A 23,225-nucleotide genomic window follows, 5' to 3' on the forward strand; every position below is an offset into this window, starting at 1 on the left:
CACCTGGACACCAGTGCTCACAGGCACGTCACTCACAGTAGCCGAGGGGTGGAAACAACCCAGCATCCATAAACGAAAGAATGAATAAAAACATGTGGCATATACATACAATGGAATATTATTCAATCTTAAAAAGGAAGAAATTTCTCACACACGCTACGACACAAACAGACCTTAGAAACATGCTAAGTGTAATAAGCCAGACACAACGAATGTTTTACGATTCAACTTATATGAGGCACCTGGAACAGGCAAATTCATAGGAACAGAAACTAGAATAGAGGTTAGCAGGGACTGGCAATAGGAGGGAGTGTGGAATTACTGCTTCGTGCACACCAAGTTTGGTTTGGAATGATGAAAAAGTTCTGGAGACAGACAGTGGTGATGGGTGCAAACAATGTGAATGTGCTTAATACAACTGAACTGTACACCTAAAGACAGTTAGATGGTAAGTTTTATGTATATTTTACCACAATAAAAAATAATACCAGCAAAACATATATAATGCTTTATTTTTAAAAATCAACCCTTGACATTTTATAAGGCAAAAATCAAACTGTTCCTTGTGTTCCTGTGAGATGACGGTGGCCCCTGAGGGCAGGGCTCGTGCCCTTGGCAGATTTTGCCTCTTTATAGCTCCCCTTTCCATTCAAGAAAACACAGAAGTCACTGTCACTTACATTTGTTAGAAGATAATATGTCCACATGTAAACCTGAAACTAGAGATAAGATGTTTAAAAAACATACCTGTTTTTTCCAACTATGTTTGGATTTTGAGTTAAAATATTCAAACACTCCGGCACCATGCTGTGACAAAGTCCTTAAGAGGTGACGATTTGCTGTAAAACTGATCACATTTCACATGTATTAATTTTCAAGAAAATTTTGAAACATGTTAACAATGTTGAGAAAGCTCAAAACTCAATAAAAGAGACATTTCATGAAGAAGACTTTACTCTTCTGTAGCTGAGGTTAAAGAGAGAAAACTGTTAACAGCAGAAAACACCTGCAGGTTTGGCTAATTTAAGCACCCATGTACCAGCACACATGCTTATCTTTCATGACAGAAAAATGTAGAAATTCTTGGCTTCCACTTTGCTGAAGGAGGGAGATGATTTTTTAAAAAACCCAAAGGTATCAGGATGCTGATAAAGACATAGATCTACTTTCAAATCTGAATCTGATCCCAAAAGCCAAGACCTGGCAAAAGAGTTAATAAAGTCTACATCTTAAAATTTGATACACATCTAGATAGCAAAAGGCTAAAGAAATAACTCCCATTTTAGCAACGAACATCTTTGATATTTAAATAAGTGCCTTATTAAGTTTCTCTCAATAATAATTCTACAACTATTAAGGACTCCTTTCTTAGATGGGTTCCTCTGGAAATATAAAAGAAATGATCAATTATTTTTCAGAAAAATAACGTAAAAAAGTTATTTCCAAAATATTTTTTAGCCTATTGATAACGACCGGATTTGTGTTTTCTCAAAATTAATTGGTGATGATTATAACACTGACTAGAAAATCCTCAAGACAGGGTTTGTTTGTATTTTACGTGCTCCCTCCATGAATGAGGCTGGTTGGATCTCCTCTGTGCTCCTACATGTGGCCCGCAGAGGACAGGTCACTACACCAGGGGGAAAGCGGATGAAGTCGCTACTTCCGGAGGACTCTCTTTACCAGGGTTTGTAAATACAAACTTGTGTGTGGAAAATGAGGCAGAAACACTTACAAAGACCCTACGAATTTGACAGAAAAGCAGTAAGGGCAGCAGCTTCCCCTGGCAGGGTGGTGCTAGCCAGCACGGTCGCCTGGCACTTAGGAAAACCTGATCTCCTGGCCAGGCCCAGTGGGCCCCAGTGTCTGTCTCAGGACAAGCCTCAGCAAAGAAGCAGAGCAGGTGCTGGGCTGTGTGGGCAGAGTCAGCGCTGAGTGCGTGGGGCCTGCGCTGGCTGGTAAATATCCTGGTTGATCCATGATGACTGGTCAGGCCTCAGATGACAGAGAACAGGATGAGGGGCTGTGACTGAGTAGGGGCATTGGGGGGTGTCGGGGCCAGCTCCTGGAGCTCGGGGAGGGGGCAGTGTTGGGGCCCACATGTAGGACAGCACGGGGCCCCCACCACTCCCACCAACATGGGGGGGGGTCCGCTCCGTGCACTGCCTCAGAAAGAAGACTTCTAGTGACCATTTGCTGGGGTGGTGGCCACACGCAGGAGAGTCCTGGGGCCACAGGCGAAGGCTCTGTGCAAACACCAGGCAGCCACCTCTGTTGGGTGTTCTCTGTACAGATATCTTACTGTGATCCAAAAGGGCTAACTATAATTCGGGAGGAGGTAATTCCAACTACCTAGGGGTTTCAGCCTCCCTAGGGAAGATTCTATGCACACTACAGGGTGTGAAAGAGCAAATGCTCAGTGGCCAGGGAAGAGTTGTGAAGGGGGTCCCCCAAGCCACAGGCACCCCCAGCCCTAGTCCAAAACAGCCTGTGGGAAGTGTGCCCAGGCTGCTCAGGAGAGCTAGAAATTGGGATTCCTATGCCAAATAATAACATCTAACACTGATTTGGTGCTTATCGTGTGCCAGTTCTGTTCTAAGTGCTTTCTATGTAGGAGGTCATTTAATCCTCACAGCAACCCTATGAGGTAGGAACTTTCTGTAGCATCTCCACTGCAGATGAGAGGTTAAGCTGCTTGACCAAGGTCACAGCTAATGAGTGGCCAACTCAGGTTTTGAGACCAGGCAGTCTGGCCAGAGCCCCACTCCGCTACCTCATATAGCTTCTACATACTAGTATCAACTTCCAAACTTTCAAATATTCTGTGCAGACCAATAAAAAGACCTACCAGCAGGCTGCCTTTTCCACCCGCAGCCTGCACTGTGTGACTGATCTCTGAGACTTACCCAACACCACAGGCAAACAGCCTGCTATGGTGAACGCTTCTTTTCACAAGCTGTAATGTCAGGCGCTCATTCTGGAGGTGCCCGTCAGATACAAGGAGAATGTTCCGTAACCCTTGAGAAGGGTACAGTAAACTTAAATAGCGGAGTGTTTTCCAGAAGTCTGTGTTCCCCATGGTGGGTTTAGCAGACTGTAGAATATGAAGCAAAAGATTATTTACTCCTTTTTAAGTATATTCACCATTAAGCGTAATCATTTACTGAAGCGCATCTCCTAATGAGGGTTTAAGACATACCATCATCAAAAATATTGTTCCTTCCTTACATACATTTGTGGAACAACTATACTTATATCTTTTGGTTTATTTCATGTCACACAGTAACTGTCATACTATCACTCGGCACTTATTTGTTTTTTTCCGTTTCCAAAGAACTGTCACATCTATGGGAGGGCGCATCTCATCAAAGTGCCCCTGGGCTCGCCAGCTGCACTGCAGTGCTGACTGGTCATTCTCAGCTCACTCCATTTTAAGAGAAAGAAAACAAGGGACAGAAAAAACATTTCAAAACTGTTAATGCTAGTTGCATTGGGTGATAGGACTGTGGGTGATTTTTTTCTTTTTACTTTTTAATTTCCAATATTTCTTAAAAGAGTTCATATCACTTTTATTTTATTGTTATTATAAAACAGCCCATGACCATACAACAATCAAAGGACTAGAGAGGTGTTCTGATAGCAGCCCCAGGGGGAGAAGGTCTGCCCAGCACCTCTGAAGCTGGACAGGAGGAGGCTCAGGAGGCAGAGGAAGGCTCTCTCACTCACCATTATGAACTCTTTTGCCACATCACTGCTTCTGATGTACTTAGGATATGAAAATAACTCCTTGTAACCTGTGTAATAAGATTGGCATGAAGTGTTGCTGTTAAATATTCACTTGATTGACCGTTATCAAACAGTAATGCCACTTTATACTACTGCTGCTATAGTAAAGAATGTTATATATTTATGTCTTCTTTTTGCAAAACTGTTTGATCATTTTAATGTACAAAAAATTCGTTGCAGTATTTCTCTAAATAATACATCCTAGAGCATTCAAACGATGCCCTTTACAATGCAAAATGTTCTGTGTCATCTCCCATGTGCAGACCTCTTCCCATGGCAGATCGTTTGTGCAAAGCGATGTGGGGGTGTCACAACGGCATGGCAGCTTGGCCCCTGGAAGGCCCAATCTCCAGCCATACCCTTTGCACTCCCCATGTTTATGTGACCTGTGCCCCCGGCAGCAGCAGACCCCAGCTTTGTCATAAAGGAGTTGGGCCTTCTGCTGGATGAGAGTCAGTAAGATACAATTGTCCCCTCAGTCACTCTATGCTCCTTCTCTCATCCCTGAAATGGTGGCTGAGATGTCCCTGGGCCCCCACTGGAGAGTGGCATTACTTTCCACCTAACAGTGCTGACCCGATGCTCCCTGACATCATTCCGTACAGCTTTTCTGTAACTGTACTAATTTCAAATGCTGTGTCTTATTTTTGGGATGTTCCTAATTGACACACCAAGGGTCTTGCATTTGGTTGAGTTGGTAATAACAACAATAGTAATATCTGTATCTCACCTATTATGAAACAGGCACTGTTTTAAATCCTTTACCTACATTAGTTCAATCCTCACAACAACTCTACAGATTACAGGTGAGGAAACTGAGTCATGACAAGTTCAAGCAGCTTGCCAGGGCGACACATGGAGCTTGTGAGTGGTAGAGTTTGGATCTGGACCTGGGTAGCCGGCCTGAGCTTCATGCTCAGCTACCTCTCACTCTGCAAATGAGTGGGTCACCAGCAGTCACCATCTGCAGAGTGTGCTAATGTCAAGACGGAAGCACACTGGGGACCGGAGCCAAGGAGCACTTACCTGTGCCGAAAAGGACGACGTTCACTTTCTGCTTCTCACCCACCAAGGACAGTGCATGCAGGGCAATCTGCTTGGCTTGTGTGAACATCACACCCTCCATGGAATTGGAGCAATCAACACAAATAACCACTTCACTCTTGTCAGCGAGGTCAGGGAGGGCGGTGTTGAGATCGGGTTGAAAGACAAGCATGCAAGCCTGTGGAAGGACAAAACGGGCACTGGCCCAGGCTGCTGTCAACTTACCTGCTTGGGCATGTTTAGACTGGTACCACTGTATGTATCAAGACACCACAAAACTTCCATCGAGAAACCCACCTACACAGTCTTGCTAAATGGTGGGCTTGTAATTGGGATATTTCACCACTGAAAACTGGTGAAAAGCCCTGGGCTTGGACACATCACTTCTCACTCAGTCTCAGACTCTAATGGGAATGCGCCAATTGTGAATGAGGAATTGCTGCCCCCCCAAAAAACCTTAAAAAAGGGAGAGACATAAACCCATCCATGTGTGCATGACTATGTGTGTGTCCGATGTACAAAAAGTCATGTTTACAGAAAAGATGAATTGAAGTGTGCCCACTCCTGCTACTGAGGAAGTGCACCAATTTTCATGTCTCCTACATACTGTGCTCAGCTGTGTCATCTGAAAGACAATTTAGCTTATATACAACTAATGTTTCAGGCATCCCTCTGAGGTACAAAGCAAGATATACCACATAGCTAGGATTTTCAGAATTTGGCATAAATGCATAATTTTTATTGGAAAAGATCTACTTGTAAAATATGTGAAATTCTAAAACTTTCTAGTAAGGTAAACTAATATCATAAAAACAAAAACAATAAGATTTATTAAAAAACCAGGTGGCTTACTAGGAGTTCAAATAAAAAGCTGTATGAAAATGTTAGAGCTGGAGTTCCCAACATATAGGCCATAAACTCGAGAGGTCAGGAATTAACACTGAATTACTGTCTGAAAAATCATAAGGTATTAACATCGTAGAATGAGTAAATATCTCTCTCCCTCCCTCTCTTTCTCTCTCTCTCTCTCTCTCACACACACACACACACACACACACACACACACACACACACACACACACACACACACACACGAATATAAATGCTGTTGTGATTACTAAAATATACACACATACTTTTTATTTTATTAACCAATACTTAAAATACAAGAATTATCACACAAGTTTCCATTTTTATTTTAACTTAAGAAACAATTCTTTGCTATAGCCACACAAAATAGTCTTATGGCCATGAATAATTTTTTGTTTTTCCAGTATCAATATTTAAAAAGTATAAAAAGTATGCAGACTAACCAAAGTAATGTGTGACAGTAGCTTTCTTTTTGCTGGGGAATCATGTAAAAACTACAATCTTTGTAGGGAAATAGGCCACACGGGGGTTTTGGTTGAAACATCAGAAGCTTGTCACTCTTTATATCGAAAGTATTTTTAGTTGCATAATTTTGGAATGTGAGAGCTCATTTTGCAATGCTAGTTTTTCAGGGCTATCAATAACTTCCGAATTTAATAACCTATTAATTCTGAAATATTTTTCCAATGGCGTCTCCTACTTCTAAGTAAGAAGGACTATACCTCGCTTTCTTTTTCTGGATGTTTCTCAACCCACATTCTTGGGAGATGAGCATCCGTCAAACCAATGTGGAGAGAAAACCCACTGCTGTCCAGGGAGCTGCCTTCCAAGGTGCTGATCACAGCTTTGCAGTCTGTGCTCTACAAAACAAATACCCACACAACTAGTAAATAACGCAAAGCACCATATCATCAATCTGCACTTGCCTGCCAAGTTGCAACCCCCCTGCACAGGTTTACATAACTCTATTAACGATCAACAATGTAGTAATAAATTCCAAGTTTATGAAATGTAGGTTTTAGAAGCGTGACCATTATCATATCACTTACCCTCCTGAAATTGTAAGGTTGATTCAAATGCAGGTAAGTTTGCCTGTATCCAAAGGTTACAGATATGGATATTCAGTTAGACTTCTGGATACAGCAGAAAGCACACCAGATAATCAAAACGTAGAATAGTGAAATAGAACATTCAATAGAAATCTTAGAATTATACCTCATTTGTAAATTGTATTTTCATAAGTATAGAAACACTTTTAAAGATGCAAATGATAAACTTTCAAACAATGAAGACAATGTGGTAGACTGTAAAAAGGCAATGAAGTCCCTCCACTCCTGTTCACCAGCCCCTTGACAATGTGACTTTGAAGCTCTGCCCATCTAGGGGGTGTCTATTTCTTTGCCCTTGAATTGGTCAATGGAGTCAGCCATGTGACTTGTTCTGGCCAATGGGATATTGGAAGATGTGATGCAAGTTCAGGCTGGAAAAGGTCTATGCAAAGGAGCTGGGCCTCTCTTGTTGCCATGGGGCCTCCCAAGCCAACCTACTGGATGATGGAGACACAGCCACCTCTTCAGCTGACACAGGCCAGCAGCCAGGTGTGTGCATAAGGCTGTCTAAGACCAAACTGTCCCCACCAAGCCAGCCCACTCAGAACAGCCCAACCAATCCACAGAACTGTGCCAATAACAAATGTTTGCTGTTTTAAGCCACAAAGTTTTGGGGCTGTTTGTTATCGGCAAAAGATAACTGATGAGGAGGGCTTCTCCTTCAGGATGGATTAAACACACGTGCTTATCCACGCACCGTAGCAAAATGCTAAGCCCTCTACAAGGACAGTGAAGCACTAATATGCGTATGAACCCACAAAGTACTGACACAGGGACAAGGACATTAGCCGTTGGGAAAAGTCAACAAGTTTTAGGAAGACAGAAAGTTGATGGGGATGTGGTGAGTGACTTGGCCTGAGTGGAGGAAGCCACTGCCTGAGGGCCTACATAGAGACAGCCACCAGAAGTGGGCTCCTTAGCCCTGCAGCAAGCAGGGAAGGAAGGCTCAAGAACGGAGGCACCAGGCACTGTGAAAACGTGGTCCTAGTGAAGAGACAACGTAGTAAGTTGTCAGGACCCTGCCCCTCCACACCCCAAGTAGCTGAGCAGCTGGCACCTCTTGTGCCCTGTTCTCTCACTTGGGGAAACTGGAAATTTATTACTTAGAGAAATTCCACCAAATAGAATCCAGAGTAGGGAATGCTAGACACAGGAGCATAGGAGTAAAGGGCTGCTTCAATAAGGGGAAGGCATGGCAAGCTGGCATCCTACAGGCTGCCCTCCCAGCCTATTCTAATTGACTTTCTTGTGTCTCAGTTTTAACTATGAACCCAGAGAGGGTCACCCAGACATTTGAGGAAAAAACCCTAAAATGAAATATGAGACCAAACAAACAAATATCCAGAAGGGGGAAAAAAAAAGAAAGAAAGAAAAAGGAACTCAAAGAGAGGAGACACAACACAGGGAACAGAAGAAAAAATATATTACAAATGTTTTCAGAGAGATGAGAGGACAGTGCATTCATGAATCACATAGAGATGCTATAAGAAAGGGAATACTTTTTCTGTTCATGGAACAGAAAAGCACTCAGACAAATAAGACACATGGGAATTAAAATAAAAATCTCTGTAGAATAGTTGGAATTATTATTTATTTATTCATTTATTTTTGGTGGCTGGCTGGTACAGGGATTGAATCCTCGACCTTGCTGCGGTGAGCACCACACACTCTAACCAACTGAGCTAACTAGCCAGCCCTGAATAGTTGGATTTGAAATTGAAAAAAATCACTGAGAAAGTAGAACAAAAAGATAATAAAATAGGCAATAGGAGAGAAAGTGTAAGAAAACAAGGGGCTTGTTTCAGAGGACACCTGATTGAAAGGTATTGCAGAAAGGTAAAGCAGAGAGGAATAACTTGTTTTCAAAAACACAATAAAATTTCCCAGAACTAAGGCCACAAGTTATGTACAGTGAATGCATATCGCGTTGTTGTGAAATTTTAGAACACCAGGAATGAAGAGAAGATCTAAAGTTCTTGCAGAATTTTAAAAAACAAAACAAAACAGACCACATGTGAAGAACGGGGATAAGCTTCTCAACAGCGACCCTGGAATCTGGAATGCAGCGCCCTCAATATCCCGAGAGAAGACGCTCTCCCGCCTGCGGTTCCAGGCCTCACCCAAGGACCAAGTGCAGCATGTAGAATAAAGACATTTCCAGACACTGCTGCCCATACACTCTTACTCAGGAAGTTAATGAAGGCCGTGCTCTGCCAAACTGAGGCAATAAAACAAGAAAAAAGATAAAGATAAAAAGCCCCACGAAGGAGAGGAGCAAAGGGAGGCCTCAAGCCAGGCTGGAGTGGGAGACAGGAGGAGGAAGGAAATTAAATGGATTATCTGAAGCGCTCAACAGGATGAAAGTAGTATTGATGGGGGTTTTAACTGATGTGTTAGAGCTCTGGAGAAAAGACAGTCTAGAAATAAAGCAAATAGGATCCTAAGATGGCGGTGGCTGTGGCGGTTGGCGCGGAGTAGCTGAGGTGGAAAAGGTGGCCACTGGGCCTTAGGCAGCTGGGAAACTTGTGGTCCTTCCTCTTGCTGTCTCTTAAGGGAGGACTGCTGCTGGTGGCTGGTCGTGGGGGCTGACCGCCACTTTGCCCTTGGCAGGAGAGGCTGCCTCATTTACAGGCAACAGCTTTGAAGTATGGAGCAGGAAAAGAACTGTTTCTTAGCTGCAAAAGCACGTCTCTAAACAGGGAACACGGCGCCAGGACCGCTGTTGATGCAGCCAGGATCCCAGAGGCCGGGCCCGCGCTGAAGGCGGCCAGCTGCCCTACTCAGGATTCGAGGTTTCAGGCCGGCATAAAAGAAGATTCCTGGAAGCGCCCGAGCCGCGCCGCGGGACCAACTGAGCAGCCCGAGGCGGCGGCGGCTGAGAACAGAGATGGCGACAAAGCAGAGGCAGAGAGGGAGCCGCCCGACCCAGCAGAGCCCTGTGAGTGACCCCCGGCCCAACCCTGCTTGGGGGGCAGATGCCCGCCCAGCTTCCACCTGCCCCACCGGGCCACTCACCAGCCCCAGGGCTGCCTCCATTTTCTCAGGGGGTGGCAGCTCCGGCCCGGCTTGGCCAAGCCTGTCCTCCTTGCCCGGCTCGGCTCCTCACCGAGCCTTCCCACTTGCTTGCCACGGTGCGGGGCTTCCCGGGGTCTGCGGGCCGGCCTCCCCTCCCAATCCCTCCGGGGTTCTCTGGTGGGGCTGGTGGTGTGGGGCGTCCCCGGCCAGCGTCGGGAGGGCAAGGAAGTACAGGCGGGGCCGAATGTCACTCCACCACATCGTGGGCCCTGGCCCCCGGTAAACTTCCTGTTACCAGGAGGGAGATACCACCTCTGCGGCCACCAGTTCGGAAAAACGCCTAACCGATTTCTGGTTAGGAATACTGTGGTTGGAGAATTCCCAAGTTCGCTTGAACCTGCCGGAGAGCTGACTGCGGGCGGGCACCGGACTCAGCCCGCGCTGGGGGGATTCAAAGGTGAACCGTGTGCTGTGGGCTCCTCCCCCGAGGAGCTTACACTCTGGTGTGGGAGATAAGACAAGTACACAAATAACCGTGATACCAGGAGGAAGATGATAAGTCCCGAGAAAGATCTACACAGTGCTACAAAGGCACCCAGAGTGACCGGTCATCTGCGCCTAGCAGAAACCTGGTAGACTTCCTGGGCGAGGTGGTGCCGAGCAGGGTCTTGAAGGCCCAGCTGATAGATGAGGGTTGCAGAAGACACGTCCCAGCCCAGCCCAGTGTGCACAGAGTAGGGAGACATCCGGCTAGGGAGGCGGAGACTCGACAGAAACCACACACCCTGTGGGGTTGCCACTGCACGATACAACAGCCCGGGCCAGAGCGCACGGAACAGGGAGAAGTCCTGCACGGGAAGTGGAAGCTCAGCAGAGACCACACACCCTGCGGTATCGCCCCATGATCCAGCAGCCCAGCAGAGTCAAAGCTGACCAGAGAGGTGGCTCCCCGGAGAGGCCCAAGACCTGAGGCAACCACACACACAAGGCACTAGAGGCCAACTGAGCAGTCATGGAGGTAGCCATACCAAATTGGCAACCACAGCAACATCTTAGTTAGTCAATAGTCTCAAACAGGTGGACTGTGAAACCTCCTGCCACAATGAATAAACATCAAAAAATAGATACCAGAAATATGAAAAATCAAGAAAATACACCACCAAAAGTTAATAAATCTCAAACACTAGGTCCTATAGAATAAGAAGCCCTTGAAATGACTGACAAGGAATTTCGAGTGATAATTCTAAGGAAACTAAATGAGATACAAGAAAACTCAGCTAGACATCATGATGAAACGAGGAAAAGTATACAGGACCGGAAAGAGGAAATGTACAAGGAAATCAATGTCCTGAAATAAAATGTAGCAGAAATTGCTGAACTGAAGAAGTTATTCAGCGAAATAAAAAACACAACGGAGAGTTTAACCAGCAGGCTTGTTGAAGTTGAAGAGAGAACCTCTGAACTTGAAGATGGGCTGTTTGAAATAACACAAGCAGACAAAAAGAAAGAAAAAAGAATCAAAGACATTGAAGAAAATCTGAGAGAGATATCAGACAACCTTAAGCGCTCAAATATCCGAGTCATGGGTATTCCAGAAGGGGAGGAAAATGGAGATTCCATTGAAAACATATTCAACAAAATAGTGGCAGAAAACTTCCCAGGTATAGGAAAAATCACAGATCATCAGATCCAAGAAGCTCAACGATCTCCAAACGTATTCAACCCAAAAAGGCCTTCTCCAAGACATGTAATAGTCAAATTGGCAAAACTCAAGAGACAAAGAGAAAATCTTAAAAGCAGCAAGAGAGAAGCGTCAAATCACCTATAAGGGAGCCCCAATCAGGCTAACATCAGACTTTTCATCACAAACCCTAAAAGCTAGAAAGGAATGGGATGATATATTCAAAATACTAAAAGACAAAGATTGCCAACCAAAAATACTCTACCCTGCAAGGCTATCCTTCCGAAATGAAGGGCAAATAGTATATTTCTCAGACAAACAAAAACTGCGGGAGTTCACCACCACACAACCACCCTTACAAGAAATTCTCAAGGGTGTACTGGGTTTGGTTCCTGAAAAATAGCTACCACTGCCATAAAAACCCAAGAAAAATCAAAACCCACTAGTATAATAAAAATGGCATTCATGAAAAGAAAACAAACAAAAACGCTATCTACAACCTAAGGAACCAACAAACACAGAAACCAAATAGTAAATCAGAAAGCAAGGAACAAAAGACACCTAAGACAACCAAATAACCAATAAAATGCTAGGAATAAATCAACACTTTTCAATAACCACTCTTAATGTAAAAGGCTTAAATTCCCCAATCAAAAGACACAGACTGGCTGACTGGATCAAAAAGGAGGACCCAACTATATGCTGCCTTCAAGAGACCCACCTCACCCATAAAGACTCACATAGACTAAGAGTGAAAGGATGGAAAAAGATTTACCATGCAAACAGAAAAGAAAAACGAGCTGTATTAGCTATTCTTATATCTGACAAAATAGATTTTAAACTAAAAACCATAAAAAGAGACAATGAGGGACACTACTTAATGATAAAAGCACTGATCCACCAAGAAGACATAACAATCATAAATATGTACGCACCCAATGTCGGAGCAGCCAGATTTATAAAACAAACTCTATTAGACCTAAAGAAGGAAATAGACACTAATACCATAATAGCACGGGACCTGAACACCCCACTGTCAATATTGGACAGATCATCTAGGGAAAGAATCAGTAGAGAAACACAAGATCTAAAGAGTACTCTAGACCAATTGGACTTGGCAGATATCTACAGAACATTCCATCCAACAACCTCAGAATATTCATTCTTCTCATCAGCACATGGATCATTCTCCAGGATAGATCACATATTAGGTCACAAATCAAGTCTCAACAAATTCAAAAAAATTGGAATTATCCCATGTATTTTCTCAGACCACAATGGATTAAAACTAGAAATTAATAACAAACAAAACTCCGGAAACTATACAAACACATGGAAAATAACAGCATTCTACTTAATGACACATGGGTCCAAGAAGAAATCAAGCAGGAAATCAAAAAATTTATTGAAACTAATGAAAATAATGATACATCATACCAAAACCTGTGGGATACTGCAAAAGCAGTATTAAGGGGGAAATTTATTGCATTAAATGCTCACCTCAGAAGAATGGAAAGATGGCAAGTGAACAACCTAACACTTCACCTTAAAGAACTAGAAAAACAAGAACAATCCAAACCTAAAGTTAGCAGACGGAAAGAAATCATTAAGATCAGAGCAGAACTGAATGAAATTGAAACCCAAAAAACAGTACAAAAGATCAATGAATCAAAAAGTTGGTTTTTTGAAAAGATAAATAAAATTGACAAACCACTAGCATGGCTATGAAAAATAAGAAGAGAGAAGACTCAAATAAGAAAAATTAGAAATAAAAAAGGCGATATTACAACTGATTCATCTGAAATACAAGGAATCATTTGAGACTACTATAAACAACTATACGCCAACAAATTTGAAAATCTGGAGGAAATGGATAAATTTCTGGACACACACAAGCTCCCAAAACTGAACCATGAAGACGTAGAAAATTTGGTTGCCCAAAGTTTCCTTTGGGCAACCAAAGGAAAAATAAACAAATGGGATTATATCAAACTAAAAAGCTTTTGCACAGCAAAAGAAACAATTAACAGAGTTAAAAGACAACCAACAGAGTGGGAGAAAATATTGGCAAAATATACATCTGACAAAGGATTAATATCCAGAATATATAAGGAACTCAAACAACTTTACAAGAAGAAAACAAGCAACCCAATTAAAAAATGGGCAAAAGAGCTATGTAGGGATTTCTCTAAGGAAGATATACAAATGGCCAACAGACATATGAAAAATTGCTCAACATCACTCAGCATCCGGGAAATGCAAATCAAAACTACACTGAGATACCATCTAACCCCAGTTAGGATGGCTAAAATCCAAAAGACCCTGAACGATAAATGCTGGCGAGGTTGCAGAGGAAAAGGAACTCTCATACATTGTTGGTGGGACTACAAAATGGTGCAGCCTCTATGGAAAATGGTATGGAGGTTCCTCAAACAATTGCAGATAGATCTACCATACGACCCAGCTATCCCACTGCTGGGAATATACCCAGAGGAATGGAAATCATCAAGTCGAAGGTATCACCTGTTACCCAATGTTCATTGCAGCACTCTTTACAATAGCCAAGAGTTGGAACCAACTGAAATGTCCATTATCGGATGAGTGGATATGGAAAATGTGGTATATCTACACAATGGAATACTACTCAGGTATAAAAACCAATGAAATACTGCCATTTGCAACAACATGGATGGACCTTGAGAGAATTACATTAAGTGAAACGAGTCAGGCACAGAAAGAGAAATACCACATGTTCTCACTTATTGGCGGGAGCTAAAAATTAATATATAAATTCACACACACACACATACACAAAAAAACCGGGGGGTGTGGGGGAAGAAGATATAACAACCACAATTACTTGAAGTTGATACAACAAGCAAACAGAGGGGACATTGGTGGGGGGGGGAGGGAGGAGGGAGGGAGGGTTTGGTGAGGGTCAACAATAATCAGCCACAATGTATATCGACAAAATAAAATTTAAAAAAACAAAAAAAAAACAAAAAATAAATAAAAAATTAAAATAAAAAAATAATAATAAAATAAAATTTTAAAAATCATTTTTCAAATAATCACAATAAAGTTCATTATAATTAAAGGAAAAAAAGAAATTAAGCAAATAAAAATGGCAACTTTTTTTTTCAAGAAATACTATGTAAAGTGTTTAGAAAAATGAAATATCATAATACTTTTCTTGACTCAGTGGTAAACTTTGTTTACATATTCACAATAATTTAAACACTAGTGATTTAACTAAAAACTGTCAAAAACTCTTTGGGAATGAAGGGGACAGGAAAAGTTGGGGGTGAGGTGGGTGGAGGGAGTAAAAGATAAATGTTCACCTACCATAACAGGAAGTTGAAAGATAATTTCAGAAACAGATGAATTAAGAAACAGCAGTAAAAATTTACTTTCTAAAACTTTGGAGGCAGTACCAGAGAAACAGCTCAAATATTCAAAGTGGTTCACTGTCTCTGGAAGCTGTTCTGAGAGAGAGGCAGGGACAGGTAGGACTGGATGGCTACTTCTTGTTAGAAGCTATTGGTAGCATTATTTATCCTTTTAATTCATATACATGAATTGCTTTGATAAAATAAAATTAGTGTTAAAATAAGAGTTCTTGGGGCTGGCTGATTAGCTTAGTTGGTTAGAGTGTGGGGTTACACCACCACCAAGGTCAAGGGTTTAGATCCCTGCACTGGCCAGAACCAAAAAAAAGAAAAAGAAAGAAAGAAAGAAAAGAAAAAAGAGCTTTTAAGAAATCAGGCACTGGCAGGAGCACGGAGACCTCACAAGCTAAGGGCAGCCCCAGCTGACAGACAGCAAGAGTGTTGGGTGCCATTGAGTGGATGTCCCACTGCTACTACAGACATTGCCACCATGCAGGGGAGTCTCTCACAGCCACCACCACTGCAGGGGAAGAGTTCTGCCACTCCTGCCACAAGGAGAGCTCACTGCCACAGCAGCAGCCACTATCACCATCCAGGCAGCTAACTGACCACTTGACTACACGGACACAAAGAGGGTTACCAGTACAGCCCAGGGAAAGAGCTGAGTGATTGCAGATCTGTGTGACCAGTGGCCCATCCCGGAGGAGGAATTACACTGACCCTCCATGGTAGCATACCCAGGGGTGGGAGGTACATGCACAGTCCACATGACTACCTTGATCCACGTAGAGACATGAACGGAACACCCAGGGTGTGTAGAAACCCAGGATACCCCAAAGAATAAGAGACAAAGATCCCAATCACCACCAACCCATCCCCCAACTGGGGAAGCAAAGACCCAGGAGGAGCCTCTTCCTGTAAGAAAGAGGAAAGAGAAACCCTGGTCAGGGTCACCCATTCAAACTAAGGAGCTCTAGTATACCCTAGTGCACCCATCAGGGTCAGGGGAAACTAGCTGGGTGCCAACAAGCCTGTCCAGGGTCACCTGCCCCAACCAAAGAGCGACAGGGCACCCAGGTGCTTCTTCCAAGAATTTGAGAGCTCACCCATGTACTTGACAACCTAACACAGTGTCACTAACCTCGACAAGGAATCATTAAGTGCCCTCGTACTTAAGCCATTGAGGCACTCACATGCAATTCTAACACTGAATATAGCTGAAGTACCCACACAGAGACTACACTACTGCATTTACCCAGAATCAATATTAAAACACCCTACTCAACAGTCAATATGAAACACACCTAGGAGGAAGTCTCTCTCCTCAAAGCCCACTCCAGAGTAAAAAAAGAAGCACCTGCTTTACAAGATGACCAGACATCAATGCAGAGATACTAGAAAAAAAAAAAAAAAAAACCCCAAAAACAAGAAAATATGACACCACCAAAGGAATACAAAAATTTTCAAGTACCAGACCCCACAGAGCAGGAAACCCTTGAAATGACTGAAAAAGAATTCCAAGCAACAATCTTAAGGAAACTCAATGAGACACAAGAAGACTCAGTTAGACAACACAATGAACTCAGAAAAAGTATCCAGAATATGAATGAGGAAATTTACAAACAGATTAATACCTTAAAAAAGAATGTAGCAGAACTCCTGGAACTAAAGGACTCATTCAACAAAACAAAAAACACAAGGGAGAGTATAAGCAGCAGGTTAGAGCAAGCAGAAGAAAGAACTTCTGATCTTGGGGACAGACTTCTTGAAATAACTCAGGCAAAAAAAAAGAAAAAAGAAAAAAAGAAAATGAAAAAAGAATTTTTTTTAAAAAGAAAAAAATCTAAGAGAGCTAGCAGACAACCTTAAGCACACAAAAATCCAAATCATGTCTGTTCCAGAAGGGGAAAAGAAAGGTAAAGGCATTAAAAACATATATTCAATGAAATAATACTGGAAAACTTCCCAGGTGTAGGGAGAGACATGGACCTTCCGATCCAGAGGGCTCAAAGAACCTCAAACAGACTCAATTTGAAAAGGTCCTCTCTGAGACACATTATTGTCAGACTGGCAAAACTCAAGTCATAGACAATCCTAATAGAGAAAAGTGTTAAGTCACCTAAAAGGGAGTCTCCATCAGATTAACAGCAGACTTCACAACAGAAACTCTACAGGACAGAAGAGAATGGGATGATATATTTAAAATACTAAAATAAAAAAGCTGCCAGCCAAGAATACTATACCCAGCAAGGCTATCCTTTGGAAATGAAGGAGAAATAGTTTATTTCTCATACAAAAACTGCAGGAGTTCACCACAAGATGAGCCCTACAATAAATCCTTAAAAGACTGCTGCATATGGAATGAAAAAAATCACAATCACTACCATGAATACACAAGAAAGAACAAAACCCACTGGTAGAATAAAAATGCAAACAAGAAAGAGAAAGAAACTATATCTTACCACCTCAAAAAACCAATTAATGACAAAGACAATAAAAGGGAAAGAAAGGTACAAAAGATATTTAAAATATCCAAACAGAAATCAATAAAATGTCAGAACTAAGAAAATAACTTTCAGTAACAACCCTAAATGTAAATGGATTAAATTGCCTACTCAGAAAACATGAACTGACTGACTGGATTAAATAGCTAGACCCAACTGTATGCTTTCTATGAGAAGCCCCTCACCTGTAAAGACACACACAGACTGATAATGAACAGGCAGAAAAACATGCACCACGAAAATGGAAACCAAAAGTGAACAAGAGTAGCTATTCTCATATTGGATAAAATAGACTTTAAATCAAAAACCGTAAAAAGAGACAAAGAAGGCCAATATATAAAGAGACCTATACAGTAAGAAGACATAACAATCATAAATATATATGCACTCAACACTGGAGCACCCAGACATATAAAGCAAACACTATTAGAACTAAGGAAAGAGCTAAATCTCAATACAATAATAGTTGGGGACCTGACCACCCCTCTCTCAGCATTGGACAGGTCATGTAGGGAACAAATCAACAGAGAAACACATGATTTAAACTACACTTTAGACTAATTGGACCTAACAGCTATCTACAGAACATTTCATTCAACAAATACAGAATATACACTCTTCTCATCAGCACACGGAATATTCTCTAGGTTAGACCACATGTTAGGTCACAAATAAAGTCTCAACAAATTTTTAAAAATTAAAATCATTTCAGGTTCTGGTCAAGATGGAGGAATAGATAGTCCGCAGCATCACTCTCTCCCAGAAGTCAAACAATTCACAAATATATAAAAAAGCAACAAAAGCCAAGCTGGGGCTGCTAGAGCTCAGGGGAAGAGGAGAAGAGACCTACGGAGTACATGAAGGTGGGAGAAGCCATGATGAAAGAAAAAACTGCTCTGACCATTTTGTGCTGCAGCCGCTTTAAGGCTGGAACTGCTGAGCACACAGAGCAGGAGCTGGCAAAAGCTGCAGCTGTGCCCTTTGGATGGAGATGCTTGGAGGCAGCAGGGGAGAAGAGGGCCTTGGTGGCACCAGCAAGACCACTAATGGGGTTCCCGTGGACCCACATAGGAGGGAGGAGCCACAACAACTGAAGGAATGGAGCCACTCAGAGGTCAGTGAGTCATCGCAAGGGACTGGTGCACAGCCCATCCCACGGGAAATGTTTGCAGCACAGGCAGTGGGAGAGATGGGCCCTCTGGGGGAACACTGGGGCAGAGCAAAAACAGTTGATCTGCACCCCATTTAGCGCAAGACCACTCAGAGGAGACTGGTCAGGAATATAGAATTACATGTGGTGCAGTTTGATGAAAAGACTGAGGCCCAGATCAGAGTTTCTACACAACCCAGGTGCATCGAGTTTCTGGAGAGCTGGAAGTACCTATAAAGTCAACCATTATAACTTGTGCTGCACAAAAAGCCTTCCCTAGGGAAACAGCAGCAAAGCAGCAATTTAGCTCAACCACAGAGCTCAAGTACTGGTCCCAGGAGGAAGTTCCCCCACTTCAGAATTAAGCAAAGGACAAAATAATTAGTTTTAGCTCAGACACACTGCCAGTGCCATGGGTCCGCCTGGGGACATGAGCCATGGAATTGGGGACTGGAGTCCCCTCCCAAAACCAGGCACACCATCAGCACCTCGGGGGCTACCAGGGGACCCGAGGCATAGAGTCAGGGACCAGACCCCCCTCCCATCAACGAGGCACACTGCGCCAGCACCAAGGAGCATGCCAAAAACATCACCTCCATGTGGGTGGCCCACCACAGCCACCATAATAACCAAGGCTGCTGCAAAAGCGGCTAGATGGACGCCACAACCACCATGCAGATGGTCTGCCAGCCACTGGAGTACACTGACACAGAGTCAGCAGCAGAGATAAAGAAAAGAAGAGGAAGTCTCACTCCACAAAGCCCATTCCAGAGTGACAGAACCAGCATCTGCTCTATGATAACGTTGGGGGACCTGATCACACCTCTCAGCATTGGACAGATCACCTAGGCAACAAATCAACAGAGTTACCATTATTCTTTCAGAAGAAGAAAAGAAATCTAGGGTAATTAGAGGGGAGAGGAGGAAAGGAGAGCGGAATGGGGTGAGATTGGACAAGGGGCATAAAGAATAAGTATGATTTGTAACAATATATATGCTAGTAATATTGATTTGATCAACATATCTCTGTGTTGAACCCCAGAAATATGTATAATCAAATTTGATTCAACAAAATTTTTTTTCAAAATTTAAAATCATTTCAAGTATCTTTTCAGGCCACAATGGATTAAAACTAGAATTCAAGGGAGACTTCCGGTCAAGATGGCGAAATAGATGGTCCCTAACGTCACTCTCTCCCACAAATCAACTGATTTAAACTATAAAAACATAACATCAAGTGCATACGGAACGGGGAGACGTCCAGCGAGGGAGGCAGAAGCTCCATGGAGACCACATGCCCTGCGGGGCCGCCATCGCAAGATCCAGCAGATAGGCTTCACCACCGCCACCCAGCTCCATTCCCAGCCCGGCCGAGTGCGCACAGAGTAGGGACACTTCCGGCAGGGGAGGCAGAGGCTCCGCAGAAACCACACACCCTATGGGGCTGCAACTGCGTGATCCAGCAGGTAGGCTTCACTGCAGGCACCCTTCACTGCAGGCACCCGGCTCCATTCCCAACCCAGCCTAGTGCGCAAGGAGCAGGGAGACGTCCGGCAGGGGAGGCGGGAACTCCACGGGGACCACACTGCTGCAGTGCGATCCAGCAGCCCAGCCCATTGCGTACAGAGCACAGAACGTCCAGCAGGGGAGATAGAAGCTCGTAGAGTCCACACACCTTGTGGACCACCACCTTGCGATCCAGCAGTAGGTAGGCTTCACGGCTGCCACCTGGCTCCATCCCAAGCCCGGCCTAGCGACATGGAGCAGGGAGACATCCAGCAGGGGAATGTGAAGCTCCGCAGAGACCACACACTCTGTGGTGCCTCCGTGCATCCCAGCCGCCCGGCCCAGAGTACACGGAACAGGGAGAAGTCCAGCACGGGAGGTGGAAGCTCAGCAGAGACCACACACCCTGCGGTACCGCCCCATGATCCAGCAGCCCAGTCGAGTCCAAGTTAACCAGAGAGGTGGCTCCCTGGAGAGGCCCAAGACCCAAGGCAACAACACAAACAAGGCACTAATGGCCAACTGAGCAGTCACTGACGTAGCCATACCAAATTGGCAACCACAGCAACATCAAAGTCAAAATAGTGTCAAACCTGTGGACTGTGAAACCCCCTGCCACAATGAATAAACATCAAAGAAAAGATACCAGAAATATGAAAAATCAAGAAAGTACACCACCAAAGGGTAATAACTCTCAAGCTCCAGAACCTATAGAACAAGAAGCCCTTGAAATGACCGACAAGGAATTTTGAGTGATAATTCTAAGGAAACTGAATGAGATACAAGAAAACTCAGCTAGACATCATGATGAAAGAGGAAAAGTATATAGGACCTGAAAGAAGAAATGTACAAGGAAATCAATACCCTGAAAAAAAATGTAGCAGAACTTGCTGAACAGAAGAAGTTATTCAGCGAAATAAAAAACACAATGGAGAGTTTAACCAGCAGGCTCGCGGAAGTTGAAGAGAGAACCTCTGAACTTGAAGATGGGCTGTTTGAAATAACACAAGCAGACAAAAAAAAAAAAAAAGAAAAAAGAATCAAAGGCATTGAAGAAAATCTGAGAGAAATATCAGACGACCTTAAGCGCTCAAATAGCCGAGTCATGGGTATTCCAGAAGGGGAGGAAAAAGGAGATTGCATTGAAAACATATTCAACAAAATAGTGGCAGAAAACTTCCCAGGTATAGGAAAAGTCACAGATATTCAGATCCAGAAAGCTCAACGATCTCCAAACATATTGAACCCAAAAAGGTCTTCTCCAAGACATGATATAGTCAAATTGGCAAAACTCAAAAACAAAGAGAGAATGTTAAAAGCTATAAGAGAGAAGTGTCAAATCACCTATATGGAAGCCCCAATCAGACTAACATCAGACTTTTCATCAGAAACCCTAAAAGCCAGAAAAGAATGGGATGATATATTCAAAATACTAAAAGACAGAGATTGCCAGCCAAGAATACTCTACCCTGCAAGGCTATCCTTCCGAAATGAAGGGCAAATAGTATATTTCTCAGACAAACAAAAACTGCGGGAGTTCACCACCACACGACCATCCTTACAAGAAATTCTCAACGAGTACTGGGTTTGGTTCCTGAAAAATAACTACCACTGCCATAAAAACCCAAAATCAAAACCGAGTAGTATAATAAAAATGGCACTCATGAAGAGAAAACAAAGAAACAAAAAGGCTATCTACAACCCAAGGAAACAAAAAACAGAAAACAAAAGACACTGAAGACAACCAAACAATAATCAATAAAATGCTAGGAATAAATCAACACTTTTCAATAACAACTCTTAAGGTAAAAGGCTTAAATTCCCCAATCAAAAGACACAGACTGGCTGACTGGATTAAAAAGGAGGACCCAACTATATGCTGCCTTCAAGAGACCCACCTCACCCATAAAGACTCACATAGACTAAGAGTGAAAAGATGAAAAAAGATTTACCATGCAAACAGAAAAGAAAAACGAGCTGGAGTAGCTATTCTTATATCTGACAAAATAGACTTTAAACTAAAAACCATAAAAAGAGACAATGAGGGACACTATGTAATGATAAAAGGATTGATCCATCAAGAAGACATAACAATCATAAATATATACGTACCCAATGTTGGAGCAGCCAGATTTATAAAACAAACTTTGTTACACCTAAAGAAGGAAATAGACACTAATACCATAATAGCACGGGACCTGAACACCCCACTGTCAATATTGGACAGATCATCTAGGCAAAGAATGAGCAGAGAAACACAAGATCTAAAGAGTACTCTAGACCAATTGGAATTGGCAGATATCTACAGAACATTCCATCCAACAACCTCAGAATATTCATTCTTCTCATCAGCACATGGATCATTCTCCAGGATAGATCACATATTAGGTCACAAATCAAGTCTCAACAAATTCAAAAAAATTGGAATCATGCCATGTATTTTCTCAGACCACAATGGATTAAAATTAGAAATCAATAATAAACGAAATTCTGGAAACTATACAAAAGCATGGAAATTAAGCAGCATTCTACTTAATGACATATGCGTCCAAGATGAAATCAAGCAGGAAATCAAAAAATTTATTGAAACTAATGAAAATAATGATACATCATACCAAAACCTGTGGGATACTGCATAAGCAGTACTAAGGGGGAAATTTATCGCATTAAATGCTCACTTCAGAAGAACTGAAAGATGGCAAGTGAACAACCTAACACTTCACCTTAAAGAACTAGAAAAACAAGAAAATCCAAACCAAGGTTAGCAGACATAAAGAAATCATTAAAATCAGAGCAGAACTTAATGAAATTGAAACCCCCAAAAAATACAAAAGATCAATGAATCAAAAAGTTGGTTTTGTGAAAAGATAAATAAAATTGACAAACCATTAGCATGGCTAACAAAAAAAAGAGAAGATTCAAATAACAAAAATTAGAAATGAAAAAGGCGACATTACAAGTGATTCATCTGAAATACAAGGAATCATTTGAGACTACTATAAACAAGTATATGCCAACAAATTTGAAAATCTGGAGGAAATGGATAAATTTCTGGACACACACAAGCTCCCAAAACTGAGCCATGAAGACGTAGAAAATCTGAACAGACCAATAACAATAAAGGAGGATTGAAGCTGTTATCAGAAGGCTCCCAACAAAGAAAAGCCCAGG

General features: G+C 42.6%; 1 protein-coding gene across 3 annotated transcripts in view; it reads right to left on the reverse strand.

The window, feature by feature from the left end:
• Positions 1-23,225, reverse strand: part of PARP4 (poly(ADP-ribose) polymerase family member 4) — a 114,186-nt gene that overhangs the window by 30,015 nt on the left and 60,946 nt on the right. For all 3 annotated transcript variants that reach the window (XM_063102621.1, XM_063102620.1, XM_063102622.1), the window contains 5 exons: positions 6,423-6,560; positions 4,813-5,008; positions 3,727-3,794; positions 2,907-3,094; positions 748-847 (listed from right to left, as the gene is read on the reverse strand). In XM_063102621.1, coding sequence (XP_062958691.1) covers positions 748-847; positions 2,907-3,094; positions 3,727-3,794; positions 4,813-5,008; positions 6,423-6,560 — 690 coding nt within the window. The remainder of the gene's footprint in view (positions 1-747; positions 848-2,906; positions 3,095-3,726; positions 3,795-4,812; positions 5,009-6,422; positions 6,561-23,225) is intronic.

Source organism: Cynocephalus volans, chromosome 7 (genome assembly GCF_027409185.1).
Source record: "Cynocephalus volans isolate mCynVol1 chromosome 7, mCynVol1.pri, whole genome shotgun sequence".
NCBI classification, from domain to species: domain Eukaryota; kingdom Metazoa; phylum Chordata; class Mammalia; order Dermoptera; family Cynocephalidae; genus Cynocephalus; species Cynocephalus volans.